Raw genomic sequence first — 24,238 nt, forward strand, 5'->3', positions numbered from 1 at the left:
ATGAAGCCAGAAACACTACTTAAAATTAATCATGCAAAAATATTTATGTTACTATCAAACAGATTATTCACAATCAAACATTGTTTAAGAGAAATTGACCTACAGTATAAACACAATACATAATAAATTAACTTTTTTTCAGAATTCAAGATGTCAGTTATAATTCGTCTCCAGAACTTACCATGGTCAGCAAGTGCCATGGATATACGCCAGTTCTTCAAGGGACTCAACATACCCCCAGGAGGTGTTCACATCATAGGAGGAGAAAAGGGTGATGCTTTTATAGCTTTTGTAAGTGATGAGGATGCCAGAAAGGCAATGATGATGAATAATGGCTATGTTGATACAAATTCTGTGCAGCTGTTTCTTAGTAGTAAATCAGAAATGCAGAATGTTATTGGTGAGGCTAGGAATCAAAGTGCTCCAGCATCAATTGAGCAAACAACACCGCCACAAACACATCAAACACCACCTCAGCCATATATGGCTTCAGAATATGGTAAACCAGCAGATAAACAAGTTTATCCACCACAAGACAGACAAGCTCCAGAATTAGACAGAGGATATGATAGACCAAGCCAGTCATACACACACAATGTTATGCCTGTAGGACCACAGTATGACAGACCAGATCAACATCAGGGGCATTATGATGATCAGTTAGGAAGATACCCAGACAGAACAGCAGCACCTCAAAATGTTCAGGAACAGCTTTCATACAATAGAGAAAGCCAACCAACTGAGAGGTATGGTCAGCCTCTTGAAAGAAGATATCCAACTGGAGATACTCCAAAAGATGCATACTCTCAGCCAACACCCAATGGTGATTATGACCGTCACAGTTCCCATTCACAAGAATCAGTTGCAGACATAGCCAGGTATGGACAACAGCCTGACAGATATGCAAAAGATAGATTTCCAGACCGTTATCCACCACAGAGCAGAGATGGCTATCAAGAGAGATATCCTCCAGCATCTAGAGAGGGATTTCCTGATAGGTTTCAACCAAGATCAGATCGTGGTTCATCTGTTGAGAGTAGAACAAGCTATCCACCACCTATTGAATTGGATGAGAATAGTCGCTCAAGTTCCAGAGGCCAAGATGATATTTCCCCAAGATTGCAAGAAAGAAAAAGTGAAACAGAAAAAGTTCCACTCTATCCTCCATATCCCCAACAGCAGGCATGGGAAACACTACGACAGGAACCACAGTCAAAGCCACCATTGGAACCAGGACCACCTGCACCTGGGAATCTTCAGAATGATCCTCGTAGACCATGGGATCAATTCCAGGTTCCAACTTCAAGACAAGAGGGTAGTTCAGAAGTGTATCCTCCAGACCCAAATAGGTTCATACCGCCAAATGGACAAACTCAACTTCCAGTTAGTGGATTAGAAAGAGACAGAAGCTTTGATAGAAGACCTGGTTATGAGGATATAAGGGAAATGCTTCCATCACATGAAAGTAATCTACAGCTTAGTGAAAGAACTCCCCCTGGTTTTGACAGACATCATTTTAATCGTGACAATGATCCTCGTGATCAATTTGGGTACAGAGGAGATGGTTCTCAGAGAAGATATGAACCTTCATCAGATTGGAATCAGGGAATAGATCATCGTTCTTCACCAGCTCAAAGACCACCATCTGGTTTATTAGAAACACCAGATCTGAATAAGAAAATACCTGAAATAAATCAGTATGAGGACAGTGATAGCAGAATGCATATTGGAAAAGTTGAAGACAAATTAGATGACAAAGGAAATTTTGATGAGAATGAGCCTCCACCTTTTTGGAATCCAGAGTGTGATAAAAAAGTAAAACCAGACTTTAATCACCCTCCCCCAAATTTTAATATCCCTCCATCTATCAGAAATGAAAATAGAGGACCCCCATATGGTGCGTCAAGAGATGGTTTCAGACAACCAGACAAGGAAGTATATGGGTATCCACTCGGACCACCCCCAGCTGATACAAATGAAAGGCCACCAGCTGCAGATGCATATGAAAGACCACCACCCAGAGATGCAAATGAAAGACTTCCACCTAGAGATGCTTATGAAAGACTTCCACCAAGAGATCCTTATGATACACATGAAAGACCACCACCAAGAGATCCTTATGATACACATGAAAGACCACCACCAAGAGATCCTTATGATACACATGAAAGACCACCACCAAGAGATCTTCATGAAAGACCACCACCAAGGGATCCATTTGAAAGGCCACCCCCAAGAGATCCACATGAAAGACCACCACCAAGGGATGCTTTTGAAAGGCCACCTCCAAGAGATCAATATGAAAGACCACCTCTTAGAGATCAATATGAAAGGCCACCCCCAAGAGATCAGTATGAAAGGCCACCCCCATCAGGAAAATTTGATAGACCAACTCCATCTGGAACATTTGATAGATCAGTTCCATCCGGCCAATTTGACAGGCCACCATTTGGGTTTCCAGATAGACCTCCATATAGAGAAAGACCACCACCTTTGAGTGATGGACCGCCACCTTATGACAATAAGCCTCCGCAAATTGAGAGACAATATGATCATCCAACTTATGGAGTTGATGGAAGACCTCCATCAGATGACCAATTTCTAAGAAAAGGACCATTTGGTTATAATGACAAAATTCAACCAGCATATGACCAGAAAACTGGTAGACCATCTGTGCAGTATGATGCAAAGCCTGCTGCTGATACAAGTGGTGGTTCTCCAATGGATATAGTGGATGATCAAGAAGAGAATAAAATTGAGGATTACCCACAACCTAGAAGTTTCCAAAATCCACCATTTAGAGCTCCATTTTCCAACCTGCCAAGTTTCGACCCAAGATTTCCAAATAGACCTCCACCTGCCAGGCTACCAGATATCAGACACCCACCTCCAAGACTTGGAGTTCCAGGTTTTTCACAGCCACCATTTAACAGACCTTTAAGAATAAATGAAAGCATTCCAGTAAGTGCAAATCAGCCAAGACCTAATACCCCATTTACATCTTTAGGAACACCAGGTAATACTGTTCAGCCACTTATACCAGGACTCGTAGGTGTACCAGATCAACGACAAAATCAACCTTTACAAAGGCCACTAATTGATGATTCAAGAAACAAGTCTGTTGATCTGATTGACAATAGAAATAGGAGACCTCAGGACACTGACAAAAGAGGAGAGGAGACTAAAATCCCATCAACACTGAATGATAGGCCATCAGATGTAGATTCAAGAAATCCAAGAAGTACAGGAAGAGAGGTTAAACAAGATGTTGATACTAGACAACGCCGCGATGAAGATATGAAAAGAGATGATGAAAGAAGAGATAGAGATAGGGAAAGAGATCCTGATCGCAGGCGTGACATAGATCGTTATAGTAGAGATGATAGAAGCAGATCAGAAGTTGATAGAAGACGTTCTGATTATGATAGGAGAGATGATCGTGTCAGAGACCGAAGTAGAGACTATGACAGATCAAGAGATTATGATAGATCTAGAGATTATAATAGATCTAGAACCGCAGACCGAGACAGGGATAGAGATAGTAGATATGATGGTAGATACAGGGATGATAGGGACAGTCGCAAATCTCCACGAGATGGTCGAGACAAAAAAGTAGACGAGTTTGGAAGAGAAAGGCGTTTTGACGATAGAGATGCAAAAAGAGAAAATGAATCAAGAACAACTCCAAGTAAAACAAGTCAGCCACCTAAATCAGATATAAGCAATGCACCTAAACAAACGCCTGTTTCTCAAAGTAGTGTAAGTAAGTCTTCAATTCCACCAACAACTGTGTCTTTGCAATCTATTCCTGTACCATCAAAGCATCCAAACACGCAAAGTACTTCACCGAGTTTTAAAACATCATCATTTTCAAATCTACCTGTGTCTAAAGATGCTGTAAAAGATAACAGATCTGTTCCAAATGCACCAGTTTCATTTAGTATTGCTAAAACTCCTGCATCAGCTGCAAGTAGTACAACATTACATAACTTACCAAAAAATAGTGCCCCAACAGTGACTGCGCCTAAACCGATTCTGAATACATCTATACCAAGCCCACGATCTTTAATGAGTACAAACATAAACAGCATGAGACAAAGTAGGTTTGACACTTCAACTCAACCAGGAATATTAGGAGCAGCTCCCCCAGGTGTTAGACCTGTAAGACCAACACAGAAGGCACCAATAATGCCAAAAAAAGCTGCCAACGATTGGGAGCAACGACCAAAAGTACCTTTATTGCCTGATACGTCAAGACCTCAATCTACAGGTACACAAGCTTTTACTGACACACCAAAACCTTCATCGAAATTCACTGATTCATCAAGACCTCCCGTGTCAGTGCCTCCACCTAAAAGTTCTCCATCAGCCAAGATTGATGCAGCTGATCCAAAAGGATTAAAACGACAATACAGACAAACCATGCCTTCTCTATCAATAGTAGTGAAGAATTTGCCTACTAATGCTGGGTATAGGGATGTTAGAAAATTCTTTCAGGGATGTGAAATTCCTTGGGATGGATTAAAGATGATAAATGATGAAGAAGGAAAGAGAATTGGTGTTGCTTACATTAACTTTTGCAGTTCACAGGCATATTTTGAAGCTATAGAGAGAAATAAAAAAAAATTAAATGACAATGTTATTGAAGTTAAATCTTGTCCACAAGAAGAATATGATAAACAAGTAGATTCATACATGCCCTCAAAGGATAATGAAGCAAAGAAACCGAAGATAGATGAACCGTCTAAAACATCTCCTGCTAAAACAATTCCTAAAGAAAATATAGTTCAGGTTAAAGGCTGGGCAACTTCAGTGAATAAAGAAGAGCTTCAAAAATTCTTTAAGGATCTGAAAATTGGAGAAAATGGCAGTGCTATATATATTGAACATGATCAGCAAAGACGACCAACTGGTATGGCAATGGTGAAATTTGATAATGAATCAGACTTTAATAAAGCTTTATCATTAGACTTGAAACAGCTAGCAGGCAAGACTGTTCACATAAAATCAGTGTCTCAGAAGGACTTGGATAATTTAAAAGAGGAACTTAAAAAAACTAGTACTCCTTTGATTCCTTCCGCTACTCAATTGATCCCATCCGGTAATAAAGATGTAAAAGCTGCTGGAGATGCACCAAAATGTGACTATACATGTGTTCATTTAAAAGGACTACCGCCATATGTTGCATTGCCAGATTTGCAGTTCAGCTTCTTTTCTGGTCTAGAAGTTGGCAATCGAGGTATTCATCTAGTGCTAGATTCAAATGGAAAATCTTTAGGGGAGGCTTTTGCAGAATTTATCAATGAGTCAGTTTGTGCTAAGGCATTACTAAAAGATAATGAAGTTTTTATGAGAAAGCCAGTGACTGTGAAACCTATTCAAAAGAGTGAAATGATAGACATGTTAAGAATGATAAAGCAACCAGCGGGCCGTGCAAATACTGGTCCACAGTTTGGACGTAGAAGTACATACTATGTGAAAACAGAGAACTGGCCTTTTACCATTTCAATCCGAGAAGTGCTTAACTTTTTCCAAGGCTTTAACCCAATCCAGGAAACTGTTCGTGTACAAATTGGTAATGACATGCAAGGTTCAGCAGCAATGGTAGGGTTTAGGAGCCAAGAGGATGCTGAGAGGGCTGTCAACAGTTTAAACAAGCAGTACTACAGACAGAGACAAATCAGAATGGAGCCAGCACACATGTAATAAGGTTAGTATTGAAATGCCATGAAAATAGAGGGTCCTGTTTGATTCTTTTTAAGACATTTTTTTATTCGATATAATTGTATTTCTACCTTCTTTTTTTAAAAATGATTAGAATATTTTCAAATTTCGATTTGCATATAAATGTAGTTGATTTAAAAAAAAAAAAGCCAACTACCGGAAAATATCTTAAACATAGTTATATAGACAGGATCCTGTACTGATGGTCTTTCCAATATTTCAAAGATACTACGAATTTAAACTTTATCAAACAAATCAGCAATAACTTAGGCTTCTTTGAAAGCAATTTGTTAAATATTTTGTATTTGGAAAGAAAAGCTTTTTTATATAAAAAAAAAATTAAGAAGAGGAGAAATGATGTTTTGCATCTTATGTTTAAAACTCAACTGCTTAATTTTATTTAATGACAAAATATTTAAGTTTCTGGTTAAAACATATGTATTTTAAGTGAAACTAATTATTCTCTAATTTAAACTTGTATACGGATGCTGCGTCACCAAGGTTACAGCAATACAACAGAAAATAAGGTCGAACTATGGATAATTTTAAACGAAACTTTTTATTATGAAGTTCATAAAGTGATTAAAATTTGTATGACTGAACATCTTTCAAAAAAGATTATTACATGAACTATTTATCAAAATAGTCTAAAATAATAAGATAACCTAATTTTTTATCAAGCAGAGAGATCCCATTTCAAATTCGTAAAACGTTTTGATTATGTAAATGCATGAGAGAGAGACAACTTCATCAGGAATGCTTGTAAAGGCAATTTAAAAAAAAAACTTAAAGAACGGTTTCAACAGTGTAACGAGTGCATTTTTATTATAATTTTAAAATAAATAAGTTACAACTTGAAATATCGGTATTTGCAATAGAATTTGCAGGGTACAATGATAAGTAACATTCAAGTGCAAAATCTAACCATCTAGGCTTCAGCAGACAGAAAGCTTTAAATAATACTCTAATATACAAATGAAAATTGACAGACATTTTGCACAGATTTTTAGGTCGATAGAACAAAAAACAAGCACCATAGCCATAACAGTGTGTTAAGTTGATATTAAACAGGTTATAATTGAGATATACAGATATATTTCATTTAACAATATATATATATGTAATAATAGATACAATATAATAAAGAGAACATTTATAAATCAAACTTTAAAATGACTTTTTGAAATAAAGGCATTACGATAATCCTTGTCAACAGACAGACGACTGATTTGTGTACACATGACTTGCTTTAATATTAAAATGGGGTTTTTTTTTTTCTTTTTCTAAGATATTTAATTTTAGCATTTGCTGTTTATACTTTGCTTAAATGCAATCTGAATGAAATAAATTTCCTGTGTCGATGCTTTATACCGTGCAATTATCTGACAACGCTCAGACTCTAGGTATGTTTCATTACGACAAAACTCATGGATCCCAAAAGGTCTTCAAGCAGAATGCTTATCATGAATAGTCGGATCCATGTAATTAAAATAAAGGATATAATGTATTTTTTAAATCATTGGCTCACAAGTCTCCTTAATGAAAGGGGATAGTAAAGGGTCATTTTTATTATATTTTTGTGCTGAGAGCATAACCACCATGTTTGATACAGTTAAAATTGTTTTACTCGAAAATAATTTAATGTAAAATTCTTCGTATTGTAAATGGTTTTACCTCTCAAATTGTTAAGTTGGTACCATAACGTATTTCTGCAAAACGTAATCATGGTAATCAATTTCTGTTGTTAAATTGTCCTTAGATTTTTTGTTGGTATTATTAATTTGTGCTTTCATTGGGTGGAAACTTCTTGGTCATTTTTGAAATATTAATGATTTAACAATGCCTAAGATATGCATCACAAGAAGAAACTAATTAACACATAATAAATATTTTAAGATGAAATGTATAGTTTCGGTTTGCTTAATAGTCTAATATATGTTCTTTGAATTGAAAAGAAAATAAATGGTTCTCGGAAATAAATCAAATTAATTACCTCTTGCTTGTTTGAAAATGAGGTAGAATATAATCCGGATTACTACTTTATCTTAAACAAAAAATAACAACAAGGAAATTATATAGAACCATGAGAAATGCTATGATATTTTGTCATTAAACAACAAAATTTAGAAAATTAATGACACGTTTAATAGGATTTTAAATCATATTAGCACACACAAGAGAATAAATTTCAAGCATGTTACACATCCTATGTATCAACAGTGATAGGTTTTCGCCGAAGCTCGAAAATTCATAACTATTATAATGGTAAGTTTGTACATTTTAGCAGTAATTTGAAGGAAGTATTACGGAAAAATTATTCAAGCATAATTTATATAATATGTCTTCGAATGTTTCGCAATATTATAATGCAATCGTCATGTACTACCTGTTTTCTAACGAATAGCTGTACTTATATCTGATTGACAGGAGGTTAAAAATGTTCACAATTATTTTTGTCTGAATCTCCCCTAACAGTTAAGAGTAACTTTTTGCTTTTTATTTGCAAAATTTGTTGGTACCACTGCTTATATATTGTGACTGACCAACACAAAGTTAAATTATTTCATTAATTTATTTGATATAACACATTTTTATCCACACACAATATAAATTAATAGAAGTAAATACTAGAATAAAGTCATGCAGGGTCTAATGTGACGATAATATGTTATACCGAGTGTAAAATTGACACAGATTTACTTGAAAATCAGAATGGAAATGTAGAAGCACAGAATTATAATATATACCAAAATTTATCACATTCTGGTTCTAAACTACATCAATGTCTAGTTTGGCGAAAGTAATTGATACACACTATAAATATCATGTATATATAGGGACCAAAACATTATTTTGTTTAATGAATAACCGACAATAGCGACATATTTAAACATTGTTGGACAACAACGGACAATCGGGGAGCAAGCAGTCGTCTAAATTACAAAAAAGAAAGATTCGATTTGTATGTCAACTATACACAAATGAAATAAAAATGAGCTATATTTAAATATTGTTGAGTGATACTATATATATAGTACATTCATTTCAGCAATTCGAACCTTGTTTAAGATTTACCAATTCGTCAATTACCATTCAAAAAAGGAAATCTGAAACAAACTAGTTTTATGCATGATTATAGCGGGCTTTATTGAGAAATTATCATTTCGAAGATGACTTCTCTAGCAAAACATCTTTTTTTTTCTATTTGTATACCTCTGCTTGAAAAACATAATAGCACTTTTATATGTACTCCATGACATCATTGCAATAAGTGTTTACGAACATGGAATAATCGGGGAAAATAGCAGCTGTTCTAATTGTTGAATCTATTAATCCAGAAAACGATGCAACATTAAACTTGTTTAACTGTTAATCGACAAATATCCTTTTGGATGCTGACACCTGTTGTACATGTTTGACGAACCTGAAAAAAACTATAAAAAGTCTGATGTTTTTTTTTTTAATCCGCCATACTGGATATATGTGATCATCCTGGATTTTGAGATGGTACAGAATTCTAAGTTGAAGACATGTCATGAAACTAACTTTGTGTCTGTATGACTTTTAGAAATTTCATACATCATTTTAATTACAAACTGCCAACTTTTGTCATGTTATTTACTCTTAAATCGAACAGCTACTTTATTTTAGGTATACACTTGCATGTAGTCGGATCCTTTGCAACTCAAAGTTTAAAATAGTTTACTATTAAATAATACATGTGAAAAAGTTATACACATCAATTTAATCAGTTGATAATAATTAAGTTTTTTATTAGTATATTATGCTTTCGAAAAAAATAGGTCAATATGCTGTATTGATATATCTAAGTTGATTCCCACGCTTTTTAAAATGCTTTTCATGATTTTCAAACAAATTTACTCAATGTTGTAAGTATTAATTGGAATTAACTACATTATTTTTGAACCTCGGTAATATTCCATCCCCTGTTACATAATTTAAACAATAGACCATTGTGTAACACACCTAAGTGAATACACACATTCTAGATCTTGACCCTAGTAACATTACAAATGTCTTATTTGTCTTGATCTACGCTAGACATTAATTTATTCTTTTAATTTTGCGTGGAAGCTCTATGTAAATCATATACTTTGTTTTTAAAGAAAAGAAAAATGAGAAAATACGTATAAAAAATGCAAGCAGATTTTATTTCACTCGTAATCATCTGACAGAGAATGAATTATTAAAAATACTAAGGATGTTCTTATCTCAGACATAGATAACCTTAGCCGTATTTGGCACAACTTTTTGGAATTTTGGGTCATCAACGCTCTTCAACTTTGGACTTGTTTGGCTTTCTAACTATTTCGATTTGAGCGTTACTGATGAGTTTTGTGTATATAGACGAAACTGGCGTCTGGCGTATTAAATTATAAGCCTGGTACCTTTGATAAATATAGATAGAGTTAAGTTACCATTATCAGTAATTTGGTTGAAACAATAAACTCTATGTATTTAGTTATTATCTACTTATATCCAATTATATTGCTGTCATTGCTATGTTCAGTTTGATAAATTTGAGATATTTTGGCATACGGTATTTGTACTTTTATATTAAAAAAAATTCTCGATTAAGATAGATAAACACCAATTTGAATGAAAATTAATTATTTAGTTTTTTAAAAGTTGTTTATTGTCGAAAAAGTGCATTTCTAATGTATCTATCTGGAATAAAGTCATTTATAATGAATGACATTTAGGTGGCATTTCTGTAAATATTGACAATGCAATTTCCCATAGGAACTCCTTTTACGGCTAAAACTGTACCACTTTTACTATGAAGTTTTGAAAAAAATCATCCTAGAATTGAAAGTTCATTTGCATCACAATTTTTTTCAAAGGTCAAAATATAGGGCTGTGCGGCATATTTTCAACGTTTATATGCCCTGAACTTCTCAGAGTTTAAACTTACACTAATTTTCTTAACTACCCCTACCTCGAATGAAAGGTTACCACAGATTTCAATGTAAACAATATGCACGTGTTTATTTACTGGTAACATTCCGCAGTTCTGTCTCTGCGATATGGAATACAAAGAGCCTAACTGGGAACCAGTATGTAAACAAAATTAATTTTCTATGAATATTTAATTTCTCCCCAAAAGAGGCGTGTTGTCAGAAACAGCTGTATTTACAAAGTGCAACCTATACAGACATTTATTCAAATAGAAAACTCTCTAAAATCAGTTTTTCTCACATTAATACTTATTTATCAGAATTATAGTCTTAAAGAAATCACTGTGTATACTCTAAGTTTTTCTTTACTTATATACATTTTATACCTCCTCCCCTGTTTCAATTTTGCTTCAAAAACAAGACTTTAATTATTTCCAGCTTACCCTATTTGCATATTTTCTGATAAAAAAAATGCCTAGAACCTGTTAAAAACTGTTTTGACAACATATTGAAAGCATATCAGAATATTATAAATGTAATGTTTAGCAGTCAATCATCACAACATTCAAGATTATATAAAGTATCAAATCCAGCCTCTGTCTCCAGTCCACATCTTACTGTATGCCTATTTGTCAATTAAAGAACACATTTTCTGCCTCAAATGGTCAGTTTAGAATTCTTGTCACAACAGTATCATCTGTAACCATATATCTGACACAATTTAGCTACTATATATACTAGAAGTGTTCAAACAAAGCCATATTTTCAATAATTGTATGTATGCAGATACCAGTCTGAGATATAAATTCACTTAAAATGTTGTAGAGATGACTGCTAACATCTGATTTTTGCATAATTTCCAAGGATAGTTATTGTTTTCTATATCAAGAACTTTAAAATCATAAAATCATAGCATTTACAAGTTAAAATTATTTGTTTTATGACCCAGGGGGTAGTCAATTTTCTATGTTTTTTGCCCCTGGGGCCTCAATTTTCTTAAATCATTCTGCTGTTTCTAGCAATTTGAAATATTTAGTACATATTCAGGATAGAACTCACTATTGTAAGTTTTCTTGAGATATTTTTGTTTTTCTAGCTTGTATTTGTTATGCCGTGGTGACAAAAAAGAAGAATTAGGTGTTGCGGCTTAATTTTGGGTTATCGAAAGGACACAAATACTCCATAAATAATATTCAGGAAGGATCTATGGGTTTCAATGACTGTGAAGAGTAAATATAAGCACTTTTTAACAATTTAACTTACAAATATGCAAATGTTATGAATTAACTTTGTATCCAGGACTTTAAAGTTTAAGTAAACTATGATTTTGAATCTGTTCAAAGTTTTGATTTTTCTACCCTATATACCACATTGCCTCACATTCTCATTAAGAAAAAATTCACACACCTAATTAAATGGGCATTTTAAAAGTCAGAATGTGACTATATATGTTCAAACTCTTTTAGGTCATTTTTTAGTAGCAATAAACAAAAAAACAAGTCAATTGGACATGCTTTGATACTATATCTGCCCTTGAATTTTTACTAGATAACATTTTTGCTCGCTTTGGAGATTCCGTATATCGTCAGGTTATCGGAATTCCAATGGGGACTAACTGTGCACTACTTATTGCGGACCTGTTTTTGTATTGCTATGAGTTACAATTTATGACAAAAATCGGCAAAGACCCATCGAAACAACATCTGATACACAAATTCAATAATACTTTTAGATATTTGGATGATATTTTAGCTCTCAATAATGACGACTTCAGTATGTACACTAAAGAAATTTATCCTGTTGAACTTACTTTAAATAAAGCTAACAATGACCACTGCCCTTTCCTCGATCTTGATATATATATCATTAACGGAAAGCTTAATACTAAAATTTATGATAAAGGAGATGATTTCTCATTTCCTATCGTAAATTATCCATTTTTAGATGGTGACGTTCCCTTGTCACCATCTTTCTGTGTTTATATATTGTAACTTGTACGATTCCCTGGTGTATGTCAGAGGCGGATTTAGGGGGGGGCAGGGGCCCAGGCCCCCCCTTTTGGGGAAAAAATTTGGTTGCTTATATAGGAAATCACTGAAGCGGGCCCCCTCTTAGGTCAGTCAGTGGGCCCCCACTTATGAAAATTTCTGGATCCGCCACTGTATGTAACAATGTTTTAGATTTTAACGAGAGAAATTTATGTATTACTGAAAAATTATTACACCAGGGTTTTCGATATCACAAACTAGTCAAAATATTTACTAAATTTTATCATCGGTATAAGGACATCATTCGTAAATATAGCTCAGCATGCAGACTTCTTATACGTTCAGGTATTTCACATCCAATATTTTATGGAAATATTCTTTATAAAGCACAAAAATGTCAGTATTCACCTCAGAAGCTAACAAAACCTTTAAATAGACTTATTAAGAAGGGATATAGTTACGATACTGTTGTCAGGTTTTTAAAGATTGCATATTTTGGCGTTAATATTGATTCACTTATAGGGTCTTTGCATCGGAACTAAACACATTTATTATTAATAAACCAGTTGTTGGCATGACACGGGTTATGTTCTTCTCATATATGTTATGATGGTATGATACTAAACCCCTCACGGGGAGGATTGTGCCTGATATTCATATGATGAAGACATAATTTTTCAATCAGTTTAATTGAGGTCCGGAGCTGGCATGTCAGTTAACTGCTAGTAGTCTGATGTTATTTATGTATTATTGTCATTTTGTTTATTTTCTTTGGTCACATCTTCTGACAGCAGACTCGGACTTCTCCTATACTGAATTTTAATGTGCGTATTGTTATGCGTTTACTTCTCTGCATTGGCTAGAGGTATATTATAGGGGGAGGGTTAAGATCTCACAAACATGTTTAACCCCGCCGCATTTTTGCGCCTGTCCCAAGCCAGGAGCCTCTGGCCTTTGTTAGTATTGTATTATTTTAACTTTAGTTTTTTGTGTACAATTTGGAGTTTAGTATGGTGTTCATTATCACTGAACCAGTATATATTTGTTTAGGGGCCAGCTGAAAGACGCCTCCGGGTGCGAGAATTTCTCGTTGCATTGAAGACCTGTTGGCTCGGGGGGGCCACTTCAAACTTTTTTTGGTAGGGGTGAGCAGCTGAGACATCAAGTACCCCACCCTTTTCATATATTTTGTTTATCAAAAATATATACCTTGTCATATATTAATGAACAAAAAACAGACCTATAGATATATTTGGATATTTTTCATCTTCTTGTACATTAGTATTTACAAAAAGTTTTGCGGTCCCGCTCATTTTACGTTCTTGTTTAGAAGCAACGCAGTCGCAATAATCACACCTTGCTTTTCCAATAAATTCTTCACTCCTCTATTTGCCAGTGCTATTTGCCCCTTTTATATCTTTGATTATGATGAAATTTCAATTTCAAAAGACAATAACATATGTTTTGTCAGATAAATGTAGTAATACTTCAGATAGTATCACTTTTACTGAGTTTAACATTAATTAAAAACTGATTTGCCGTTCCCTCTTGAAGGACGCTGACACTATGCTATAGAATTTCTTTAAATGTTTCATATATACAAACCTTTCAATGTTAATTAGGTGGAAATGTCAAAATGATTGGATTTATTGCATCTATAACTAACCTCAGTGGAAATACCACATTGAATAAATAGAGTTTAATTGGTTTGACAAATAGCTGATGCATTTACGACTGTGGTTTAACTGCATCAAAAATAAATACGAACATTTGATTAGTTTCAGATACTTATGCTATAATCCAGCAAGTGATAATATCAACCTATTGATATATTTAATCTGAATTTCTCACCCTTTTCATATATCATGAAGCATGAAATAGTGACCTATTCCAGCGGCTCATCCCTACCAGTCATTACATAGGAAGTGGCCCCCCCCCCGAGCCTGTTGGTGACCTTCTACTGTTGTCTGCTCTATGGTCGGGTTGTTGTCTCTTTGGCACATTCCCCATTTCCATTCTCAATTTTATGCATACTGTAAACTGTGAATTTATGCTGAGTCATCATATCTAAGGCCCAGGATTCTATCAATCTTCATTAAATATTTATAAAACTTCATATTTGAGTTAATTTCTTTAAAATCTGTGAAATAAAGCAAATTTGGTTAAATTCTGAATGCTCCCCTTTTTATCCTATATAGGTTGCATTTCTGTAAATATTGACAATGCAATTTCCCATAGGAACTCCTTTTACGGCTAAAACAGTACCACTTTTACTATGAAGTTTTGAAAAAAAATCTTATCCTAGAATTGAAAGTTCATTTGCACCACAATTTTTTTCAAAGGTCAAAATATAGGGCTGTGCGGCATATTTTCAACGTTTATATGCCCTGAACTTCTCAGAGTTTAAACTTACACTAATTTTCTTAACTACTCCTACCTCGAATGAAAGGTTACCACAGATTTCAATGTAAACAATATGCACGTGTTTATTTACTGGTAACATTCCCCAGTTCTGTCTCTGCGATATGGAACACAGAGAGCATAACTGGGAACCAGTATGTAAACAAAATTAATTTTCTATGAATATTCAATTTCTCCCCAAAAGAGGCGTGTTGTCAGAAACAGCTGTATTTACAAAGTGCAACCTTTAAAAATACGCTACTTTTTTTGACAATTTCCGTTTCCATTTTTTGTTAAATTCAATAAATTGCAAATATTTTTGGAAAAAAAGATGTTAAACAATCATTGATAGCAATCATTTATTGCTTATGTCATATGCTCTAGAAATATCAGTATGTACCTAAAAGAGAAACCTTGTATAATATATCGGTAAGCTTCATTCTTTTCTTTACTTGCCTCTTTACATATTCTGAAAAAAAAATCTTTAAATTCTAATTTGTAAAGTCAAACGAACATAAAATATTTATCAAATAACCACAAGCTCTTACATGGGAGACGCCACTTGCAGAAACAAGCTCACATTTTTATTATAAATGTGAGTATTATATTGTGGAAAGTTCATATAAGTACACAAGTATTAAACAACTTGTACTGGTTTCCCCGTACTTGTGGTCTACTGAAAGAAAATAATATAATTAATATTGTTTATTGGGCAAAATGCTACTGTACACTTTGACTGCAATGGCTCGAATGACTTTAAACCACCTGAGTTAACTCGTGCATGAACGCAATTTCCCAATCGAACCGACCTTACTATAATTAACCAACTTGTAAACTATAATCAAACATCATTTTACTTGTTCGATTTTGTACAACTTTGATAAATACATACAGGGGAATGATATAACTAGTGAAAGTGATAGTAACCGAGCTAAAAGTATGGAATTGTATAGGTATATGAAATAACATGTTTCCTGTAGGCAGTCAGTTCTCTGTAAATGAAAATCATCATTCTAATTTCTATTCCTTCACTCCGGATTTTTGAACTTCGATCTTCATTCCTACTTGAAGTATACCTCTTTCCAAACAATGATCAACAATCTTGTTCGAGCGCCATTTTAAACCGTATCCATAGAAGGATTGGCAAGCTAACTGTATTTCGCTGTATTTTAATTATAACTAATTAAGGACAAGTGTTAGAATGACCATTCAAAAGTTCACGTGCGTGTCGGCAGATTTGCATGCAAAATTAAGAAAGATGGCTTTAGGTATTAGTTGTTTTGGTTTTATCTCTCAATTATTTGAAAAATATATACGAAAACTACTTGTAATGCTCATAAATATTTACTTCAAAACTAAATTTGCATAACATATTGACCACAGGTTGTTATGCATAACCAATTGATTTTCAATGTTTGATATGTCGACTTCATCTTATTTGTGCTATGCTATGAGCTTGATGCTGATCTAGGAGTAAAGATGAGTGGATTCGAGTTGAGTATGTAATGTTACAATCAAACTAATTGTCTTCAATAAGACAATTCATAAACTTTATTAACCACACAATGAAAATCGATAACACGCATTCCGTAATTTCATATTCACAAAAGGATTGCTGCACATTTGTTCAACGTGATACAGATGTTTAACGACGTGTGCTGCATGGTGATTTTTTAAAGAATCTTTTACTATACAGTTGAGACAGTTTGTAAAATGTACAATAACAGATTTTTTGGCATACATGAAGCAGATTGTTACACAATGGTGATGGACCGGACAAAACTACACTGACTCTAAAGAAGGAAATCCTTGTACGTTTTATAAGCCGATTCATGAAACTTATAAACACATTTTCATGCAGCAGGTTTTTTCACGAGTAATGTGCAGTGTACCGCACAAAAAAAAAACGATTATTGGTGACTTTTGTGTTCTAAGTTGTCATGAGCCCGGTAGTCATGTTGGCAAAATCATCATTCTAAACTTTGTTTGCGTCCTCCACACGAGGCATATATATGGAGTGTGTCAGATTTGTCGTTGCTCTATGTGTCTTTTATTTTCATTATTAATCTGCTCACATATGTGTAGATACTAGTAACTTCATTCATCTATGATCTATGACAGGTAAATTTTATATCTTGGTTACTGTTTCCATGCCGTAGGTAATTAATTGTCTTGTTTCCTTAATGAAAAACTTCAACCAGATGCAAATATTAACATTTTTATGCTCCACCTATGATAGTAGAGGGGCATTATGTTTTCTGGTCTGCGTCCGTTCGTCCCGCTTCAGGTTAAAGTTTTTGGTCAAGGTAGTTTTTGATGAAGTTGAAGTCCAATCAACTTGAAACTCAGTACACATGTACCCTATGATATGATCTTTCTAATTTTAATGCCAAATTATTGTTTTGATCCCAATTTTACGGTTCACTCAACATATAAAATGATAGTGCAAATTTCAGGTTAAAGTTTTTGGTCAAGGTAGTTTGGATGAAGTTGAAGTCCAATCAACCTGAAACTTAGTTTACATGTTCCCTGTGATATGATCTTTCTAATTAAATGCCAAATTAGAGTTTTTACCCCAATTTTACGGTCCACTTAATATAGAAAATGATAGTGCGAGTTGGGCATCCGTGTACTATGGACACATTCTTGTTTATCCTTTGTATATTTGTGTATAATTAATCAATGGTTGATTTCATTAATTATAATGTTCACATCAACATTTTTTTTTGAACGAGGTCTCTAAAAAAAGGATTTAACCTTATTTTGGATACACAACTAAACAATTACAGAATAATCTACACTGTGACAGAATATGTAAAAAGTAACCTAGTGCAATAATATCTGTGGAGATTCGTCACTAGTGTTACTTGTCCTCTGGAAAAAACACGTGGAGGGAAAACGTTGTTACTGAAAGCTTGTTCAAAGCCAACCAAACTAGGAAATAAATTCATGTTCTCCCAGACTAAAGAATGTTGATCACAAACTGAAACTAAATGCTTCCGTGGCAAACACTTTATTTACAATTGTTTTAGAAGTTTTAACATAATAGGAAAGAAGAACGAAATCTTTAAACCAAAATTATTTGAAGGAATATTTAAAAAAAAAATGAATAAATTAAAATCATGTTAACATCTGAAGAATGGAAAAGGGATAAAAGATTTATATAATAAAGGAGGAGAAAGCCAAAGTGTAGGTATGTTTTTTACAGAATTTTGCTAATTAGAATCGAATGTCGAAAGTCGCAGATTTTTATTATTTTTCAAACAAATGATTTAGGGGTAAAGGTTGTTTTCACGGATCCGATTTCCTTATGTGACTGGCTTGGTATCTGTTTCATAAATGGTTTATCACTTAACCTTGAACAGTTACGTAGGATAAACTTTCTTTAGATTTAATACTGGCATTTTCATGTCGTTTGTTAATGGTATGTTATACTCCCAATATTAAAGTTTGCGAAATTTGTATTTCAATAACCATTCAGGTAATGAAAACTGACTGCTAATTGAAAATTGCATTATGTGCATGGTTTAGACACAGTGGGTGTAGATTTCTTGTAAAATAGGTGTACACATATGATCAAAAGAAAACTCGTTTAGAATATATGAACATTGCAAAATGAAAGCACTCTACCTTTCATTGTTCACAAGTACTTTGAATTTTCCGCCGTAAATGCAGCTGCCTTATTTCTCAAACTTGGAACGTCTTTAAAACAATTCAAGATCTATTAGTCATTAGTATTATACAACCACAAATACTGAACTAGTCGAACAAATTATATTCACATTTTTGACATGGATAGTCAGAAAAATGTAAGTTCAAACAAAAGTATAAGCTAGGCAAATTAAAATGCTATCCAGTAGTCCAGTCATCTGGCCGAGTTTTCTCTAAGAATTGTTCGTTTGTGGAAATTGTCAATAAATGCAGACAACCAAGGAATGTTTGTTTCTTAAAAGAATGGCCGGCACCGAATTTAAGATCAGAAAACTTTATTATATCTACGATGATAGTGGAATATGAATACCGAAACGGTTGTTCTTACGTAGAAATTGACCCAATGTGTGCTCTACAATGTAAAATAGTGTAACTTTACACTGTACTTTGTTGTGAAATCCCTTCTCCTTTAAGTTTTTAAAACAAACATTTCTCCAATGGATTACGAATCGTATGGTACACATTGTCGTGATAATACTCATCATCTGAATACCGGCATTTCGATATATCCAGAAGAGAACGGAAGACTTTATAGTGGATGGGTTGATTAGGACTGTCGTTCATACAATAAATGTAAATGAACTCGTTTTCACGAATCTACAAGATATTGTCAACCTTGAGACTCAGTTCTGGTGTCACTACGCTGGACGTACCAGACGTTAGACAAACATTTATCTATCAATATAAAATTGATTTAATAAAAGCATATTATTTCTATATTCGGTGTTTGCTGGATCTATGTTATCACTCCAGATTATGAGATGGTGCAGAATTCAAAGTTGAAGACATATCATGGAACTAATTATGTGTTTTGTGTATTGCAGAAACTTCATACACCATTTTAATCATCTAATTCTAACTTCAAAGTTACTTGCCCTTAAATTAAGGAACGATTGGTCAAACAACTACTTTTATTTTATATATACACTCTCGTGTAGTTCCTTGGTAAATAAAAACAATTGATGATAGATCTATAACTATTAATGAATTAATATGAAAAAGTAACTTTAAGCAATAAGCGATAAGATTTACAAACGTAGTGTATTAGTATCGTATTCTTGTGTAAGTAATATATATGTATTTGTTACAAGATGTTTATTGATATCAGCGTTGTTTTTCATACTTTTTTAAACGGTTTAATCCACTTTCGAGTTCGTTGCAAATCCGTCAAAAACTTTGGTTTTAGTGAACATCATTCGTGCGTTTAGGAGCGTCGTCAATTCCGTCCTTTGTTGAGCGATTAGTGGGAATAATGATAATGCTTTATTCTCAGGCTTTATTGCACGAATTATTCGGCAAATTAAATACTTAAAATTGATAGTCAGCACTGCTATCATAAGGGAATTGTGAGCAGGTACCTACCGAACAAATATTTATTATACCCCCGCTTTAAAAAAGGGGGGGTATACTGTTTTACCTCTGTCTGTCCGTCCTTCAGTCCGTCAGTCCGTCCATCAGTCCGTCAGTCCGTCAGTCCGTCAGTCAGTCCGTCCCATGAAACTTTCGTCACATTTTTCTCAGGAACTACACATCCACCCTTTCTGTAATTTGGTATCAACATTTATATATGTCAGCCATACCGTGTGATGCGTTTTCAGATTCATCACTTGACAACTTCCTGTTTACCGAACACTTGTCTGATTTTACACATGATAGCCAAGTTGAAAATTTTCGTCACATTTTTCTCAGGAACTACAATACAAGGATTTCTGAAATTTGGTTTCAGGATTTATATAAGTCAGCTATACCGTGTGATGCGTTTTCAGATTCATCACTCGACAACTTCCTGTTTACCGAACACTTGTATGATTTTACACATGATAGCCAAGTTGAAAATTTTCGTCACATTTTTCTCAGGAACTACAATACAAGGATTTCTGAAATTTGGTTTCAGGATTTATATAAGTCAGCTATACCGTGTGATGCGTTTCCAGATTCATCACTCGACAACTTCCTGTTTACCGAACACTTGTATGATTTTACACATGATAGCCAAGTTGAAAATTTTCGTCACATTTTTCTCAGGAACTACAATACAATGATTTCTGAAATTTGGTTTCAGGATTTATATAAGTCAGCTATACCGTGTGATGCGTTTTCAGATTCATCACTCGACAACTTCCTGTTTACCGAACACTTGCATATTTTTACACTATTAATATTATCCACTTGCGGCGGGGGTATCATCAGTGAGCAGTAGCTCGCAGTTTCACTTGTTATAGTTTATCCTGCACAATGACGATCACTAAGACGCTTGACTGAACGGTTAATAGTGCAGGGATACAGGCGATCCCTTTTATCTTGTTAATGACGTCATAAAGGCAAGGCGCGCATAATTGATTTGGTATGAGTTCGATACAAAAAAAAATCAGTGCCCTCTAAAAATTGAAATATAATGTATCAATACCATCTATGACAATTGAATACAATAGATTATTGAAATGAAATAAAATTAAATAAAACCAATTATCTTCATTGTCGTGTATATTTTTTCAGAAATCAATAAATGGTCCTTGAGAACAGTTGTATGTTTAAAAAAAAAATAATCATAAAAGAAACCTTTTTTTAAGTACATTTTTAACCGTCTGAATTTAATAGTTTTTTTTTTCACCACAATACCTGAGATTATGATTTAAATTCATGCACACAACTCTTCCCGTTTATCAATCAATAATTTCCCTCACTTTGATTGTCAGAAGTACCTTAGAAGAAGTATATACTTTTTCCTAAGAATTTCATGAGCTTAAAGGGTTGAATTCAAAAAGAAATACACGGGGTACTTTTTGACTTTTAAATAATATTTAGAATTGTGACGTTCTGTATTTCAGTGCTTGTCTTTTTGTTTTTGTTTGTTTTTTTCTTTTTTATATATATGATACTAAATTGTCCATTGATTTATTAATTGTCTGTCTAAACATAAACAAAACTTAAAATTGTAGCCAAAATTGTTAATCCTGAGTTGTGATGGTTGCAGGAGCTGGTGTCATTTTAACAGCAAAATCACAAAAATACTGAACTCCGAGGAAAATCAAACCGGAAACCCCCTAATCAAAGGGCAAAATCAAAAGCCCAAACACATCAATCTAATAGATAACAACTGTCATATTCCTGATTTGGTACAGGCATTTTCTAATTTAGAAAAGGTAGACTGGACTAGATTTTTAGCTACTTAAACCTCTCACCTGTATGCAAGTCGCATCAAATTTCATTATATTGACAACGATGCGTGAAAAAAACACAGACATAATAGGTAAAAATTTGAAAAATAGGGGTACAGCAGTCAACATTGTGTTATAATCTTTAACAAGCAATTATGAAAAAGGCATATATATATATATATATATATAAAATTTAACAACCTAAAAGTATTAGAAATGAGATCAGAAAAAAATGTCAGATATACACTATAGCTTAATAAAAAAAAAAGACGGCATCAGCACCGACGATGCTTCAATTCTTCATAATGTATGCTCAAAACTTTTCAAACTTTACAGTGATCTTTATATATTGAAATGTTCGTTCCCCTCGATGTAGTTTAGACCTTTTGGACTTTTGGGGGAATTAAAAGAATACACAAACTTTAAAGGGACATGGCTGTCAAATTTTTGTTCGTCGATTTGACTTTTCTTCTATTCTCGTATTTGATTTATATAAGAGATCAACCATTTAACTTCAAAAGGAGGATTATAGTTTTTTTTAATATAATCTGCCCAAACAGATCATGACCAAAAAAGTATTCTGAATCCAGATTTCCCCCCATACCTTATAGTGTTAAATATTGAAAAAATAATTGATGGCATTGAAAACTAAAAAATAAGTTCACACCTTGATGTTAAATGGTTGCTCCCTAAACATACTGAAACATATATTCAAATTTCAAAAAGTATAAGAGAAACAATCTTTAATGAATGGACTCGATAATATATATTAAAGAGTCGTGTGTATTTTAAGCAAGAAGTCATCTAATTAATCATCGAGATGACCTCCGAAGACTGCCGTCGGTCATATAACTCTAAATCATATCAATATAATATAATTAGATAGCGACTATTTTCTTGGGCAGTTTGATTTCATACTGTTGTAGGTTAACAATTGTTATCATCGTTTTAACTTAATCAGTCAACCAAATGGTAAATTCTTGTTTCACTTTCAACGTTGACATTCTTTTCCTTGTAATAGTTAAACACATAATAACCAATCTCCAGCTAATAGGTTGAATGAGATCAAATTATTCACTTCCAAGTTAATAATTCATTAACAATATGTTTAACTTATTTTTGTCTATTATTGATGTTTGCAAATCTGAGAGCTTGACGTATTTTATTGTCAGACAGTTATCGTCTTCAAACCTTTTTGTTTCAGAATTAATCATACTTGTCTTCTCATTTTAAAAAAATGTATACACTCTTCCTATCTTTTTGGATCTACAGAAAACTCTTTTTATAAAATCTTCGAGAAGGCAGTCGGGCTAACGAAAAATTTCGGGTGGCAGCTGGTTCCTGCACATTGTACGAGTTTGAATGACCGCTGGTTTTGAAAATCTTAAATTTGTTGATGTCCGCTGTAAAATATGTGGAGTATACGAAACTAGTATTGGAATCAGTTGGTAAAGACTTGATCTCAGAAAAATAGAAAAGCTTATTGAAGCAGAAAAAAATAGCTTAATTGTTTTCATCTCAAAACACTTTCGATTCAGGACTTTTATATTCGTTCACCTTCGATTACCCAGAACCTTTCTCCAAGCTTATCACAAAAAATATGGAAAATATATCAGATTCCTTAATTAATTTCTGAGACCTTTCGGTGATCTTTAGTTGCTTGCATCCACGCAATATAGGTCTATGGATAGTTGTTTCAATGGAAAGCATGTTTTCACAGTTTTACATAAAATAAAAAAAAAGGTGCATGGGTTATTAGAACTTGTTACTTACAGTTATAACTTTTTGACTACTGAAATATATCGAATGCTATTTGAAACTCTTATTTCCTGATACACTTTGTAATCGTTTGTTGAAAGTTGGATGAACGATTTTACATCCACAAAAAAATATACTATTTCAGTCATACCAATACACAAATAGCAATTTAGTATATATATTTCTTTGATAAAATAAATTAATTTGCGCATAAATCTACATAATAAACTTAATGCTTGTTAGAGACGTCCGAACTTTCATTTTCTTCAAAGTACAAAAGTCGCTGGCACGTGATTTCAAATTCAGTTAACCAGCCGAGGATAATCTCATCTGAACAATAATTTTAGTTGTCCTTGGCCAATTCCTTCCGAAATTGCAAGTAAACTTGACAAGTCTGATACAAAAGAAAGGCTTGAAATACTTTTGATGTCCACAGTGAGTAATGTACTGAATTCACCCTCTTTAAACAAAGTGCATTGACGACTTATTTTGTGGATAGGATAAATTTATATAAAACAGGGTTTTGGTCAATAGTTTTAATGTCTTCAGGACAGAACTGAATTCTTGTACCAGTTAGATG

At 33.6% G+C, this 24,238-nt stretch overlaps 1 protein-coding gene across 2 annotated transcripts in view; it reads left to right on the forward strand.

Moving 5' to 3' along the window:
- The window catches only part of LOC143080579 (uncharacterized), a 58,162-nt gene that overhangs the window by 23,446 nt on the left and 10,478 nt on the right, over positions 1-24,238 (forward strand). For both annotated transcript variants that reach the window (XM_076256481.1, XM_076256483.1), the window contains one exon: positions 143-5,710. In XM_076256481.1, the coding sequence (XP_076112596.1) occupies positions 151-5,706 (5,556 nt within the window). In that variant the 5' untranslated portion in view covers positions 143-150 and the 3' untranslated portion in view covers positions 5,707-5,710. The remainder of the gene's footprint in view (positions 1-142; positions 5,711-24,238) is intronic.

This window comes from Mytilus galloprovincialis, chromosome 6 (genome assembly GCF_965363235.1).
Source record: "Mytilus galloprovincialis chromosome 6, xbMytGall1.hap1.1, whole genome shotgun sequence".
Classification (NCBI taxonomy): domain Eukaryota; kingdom Metazoa; phylum Mollusca; class Bivalvia; order Mytilida; family Mytilidae; genus Mytilus; species Mytilus galloprovincialis.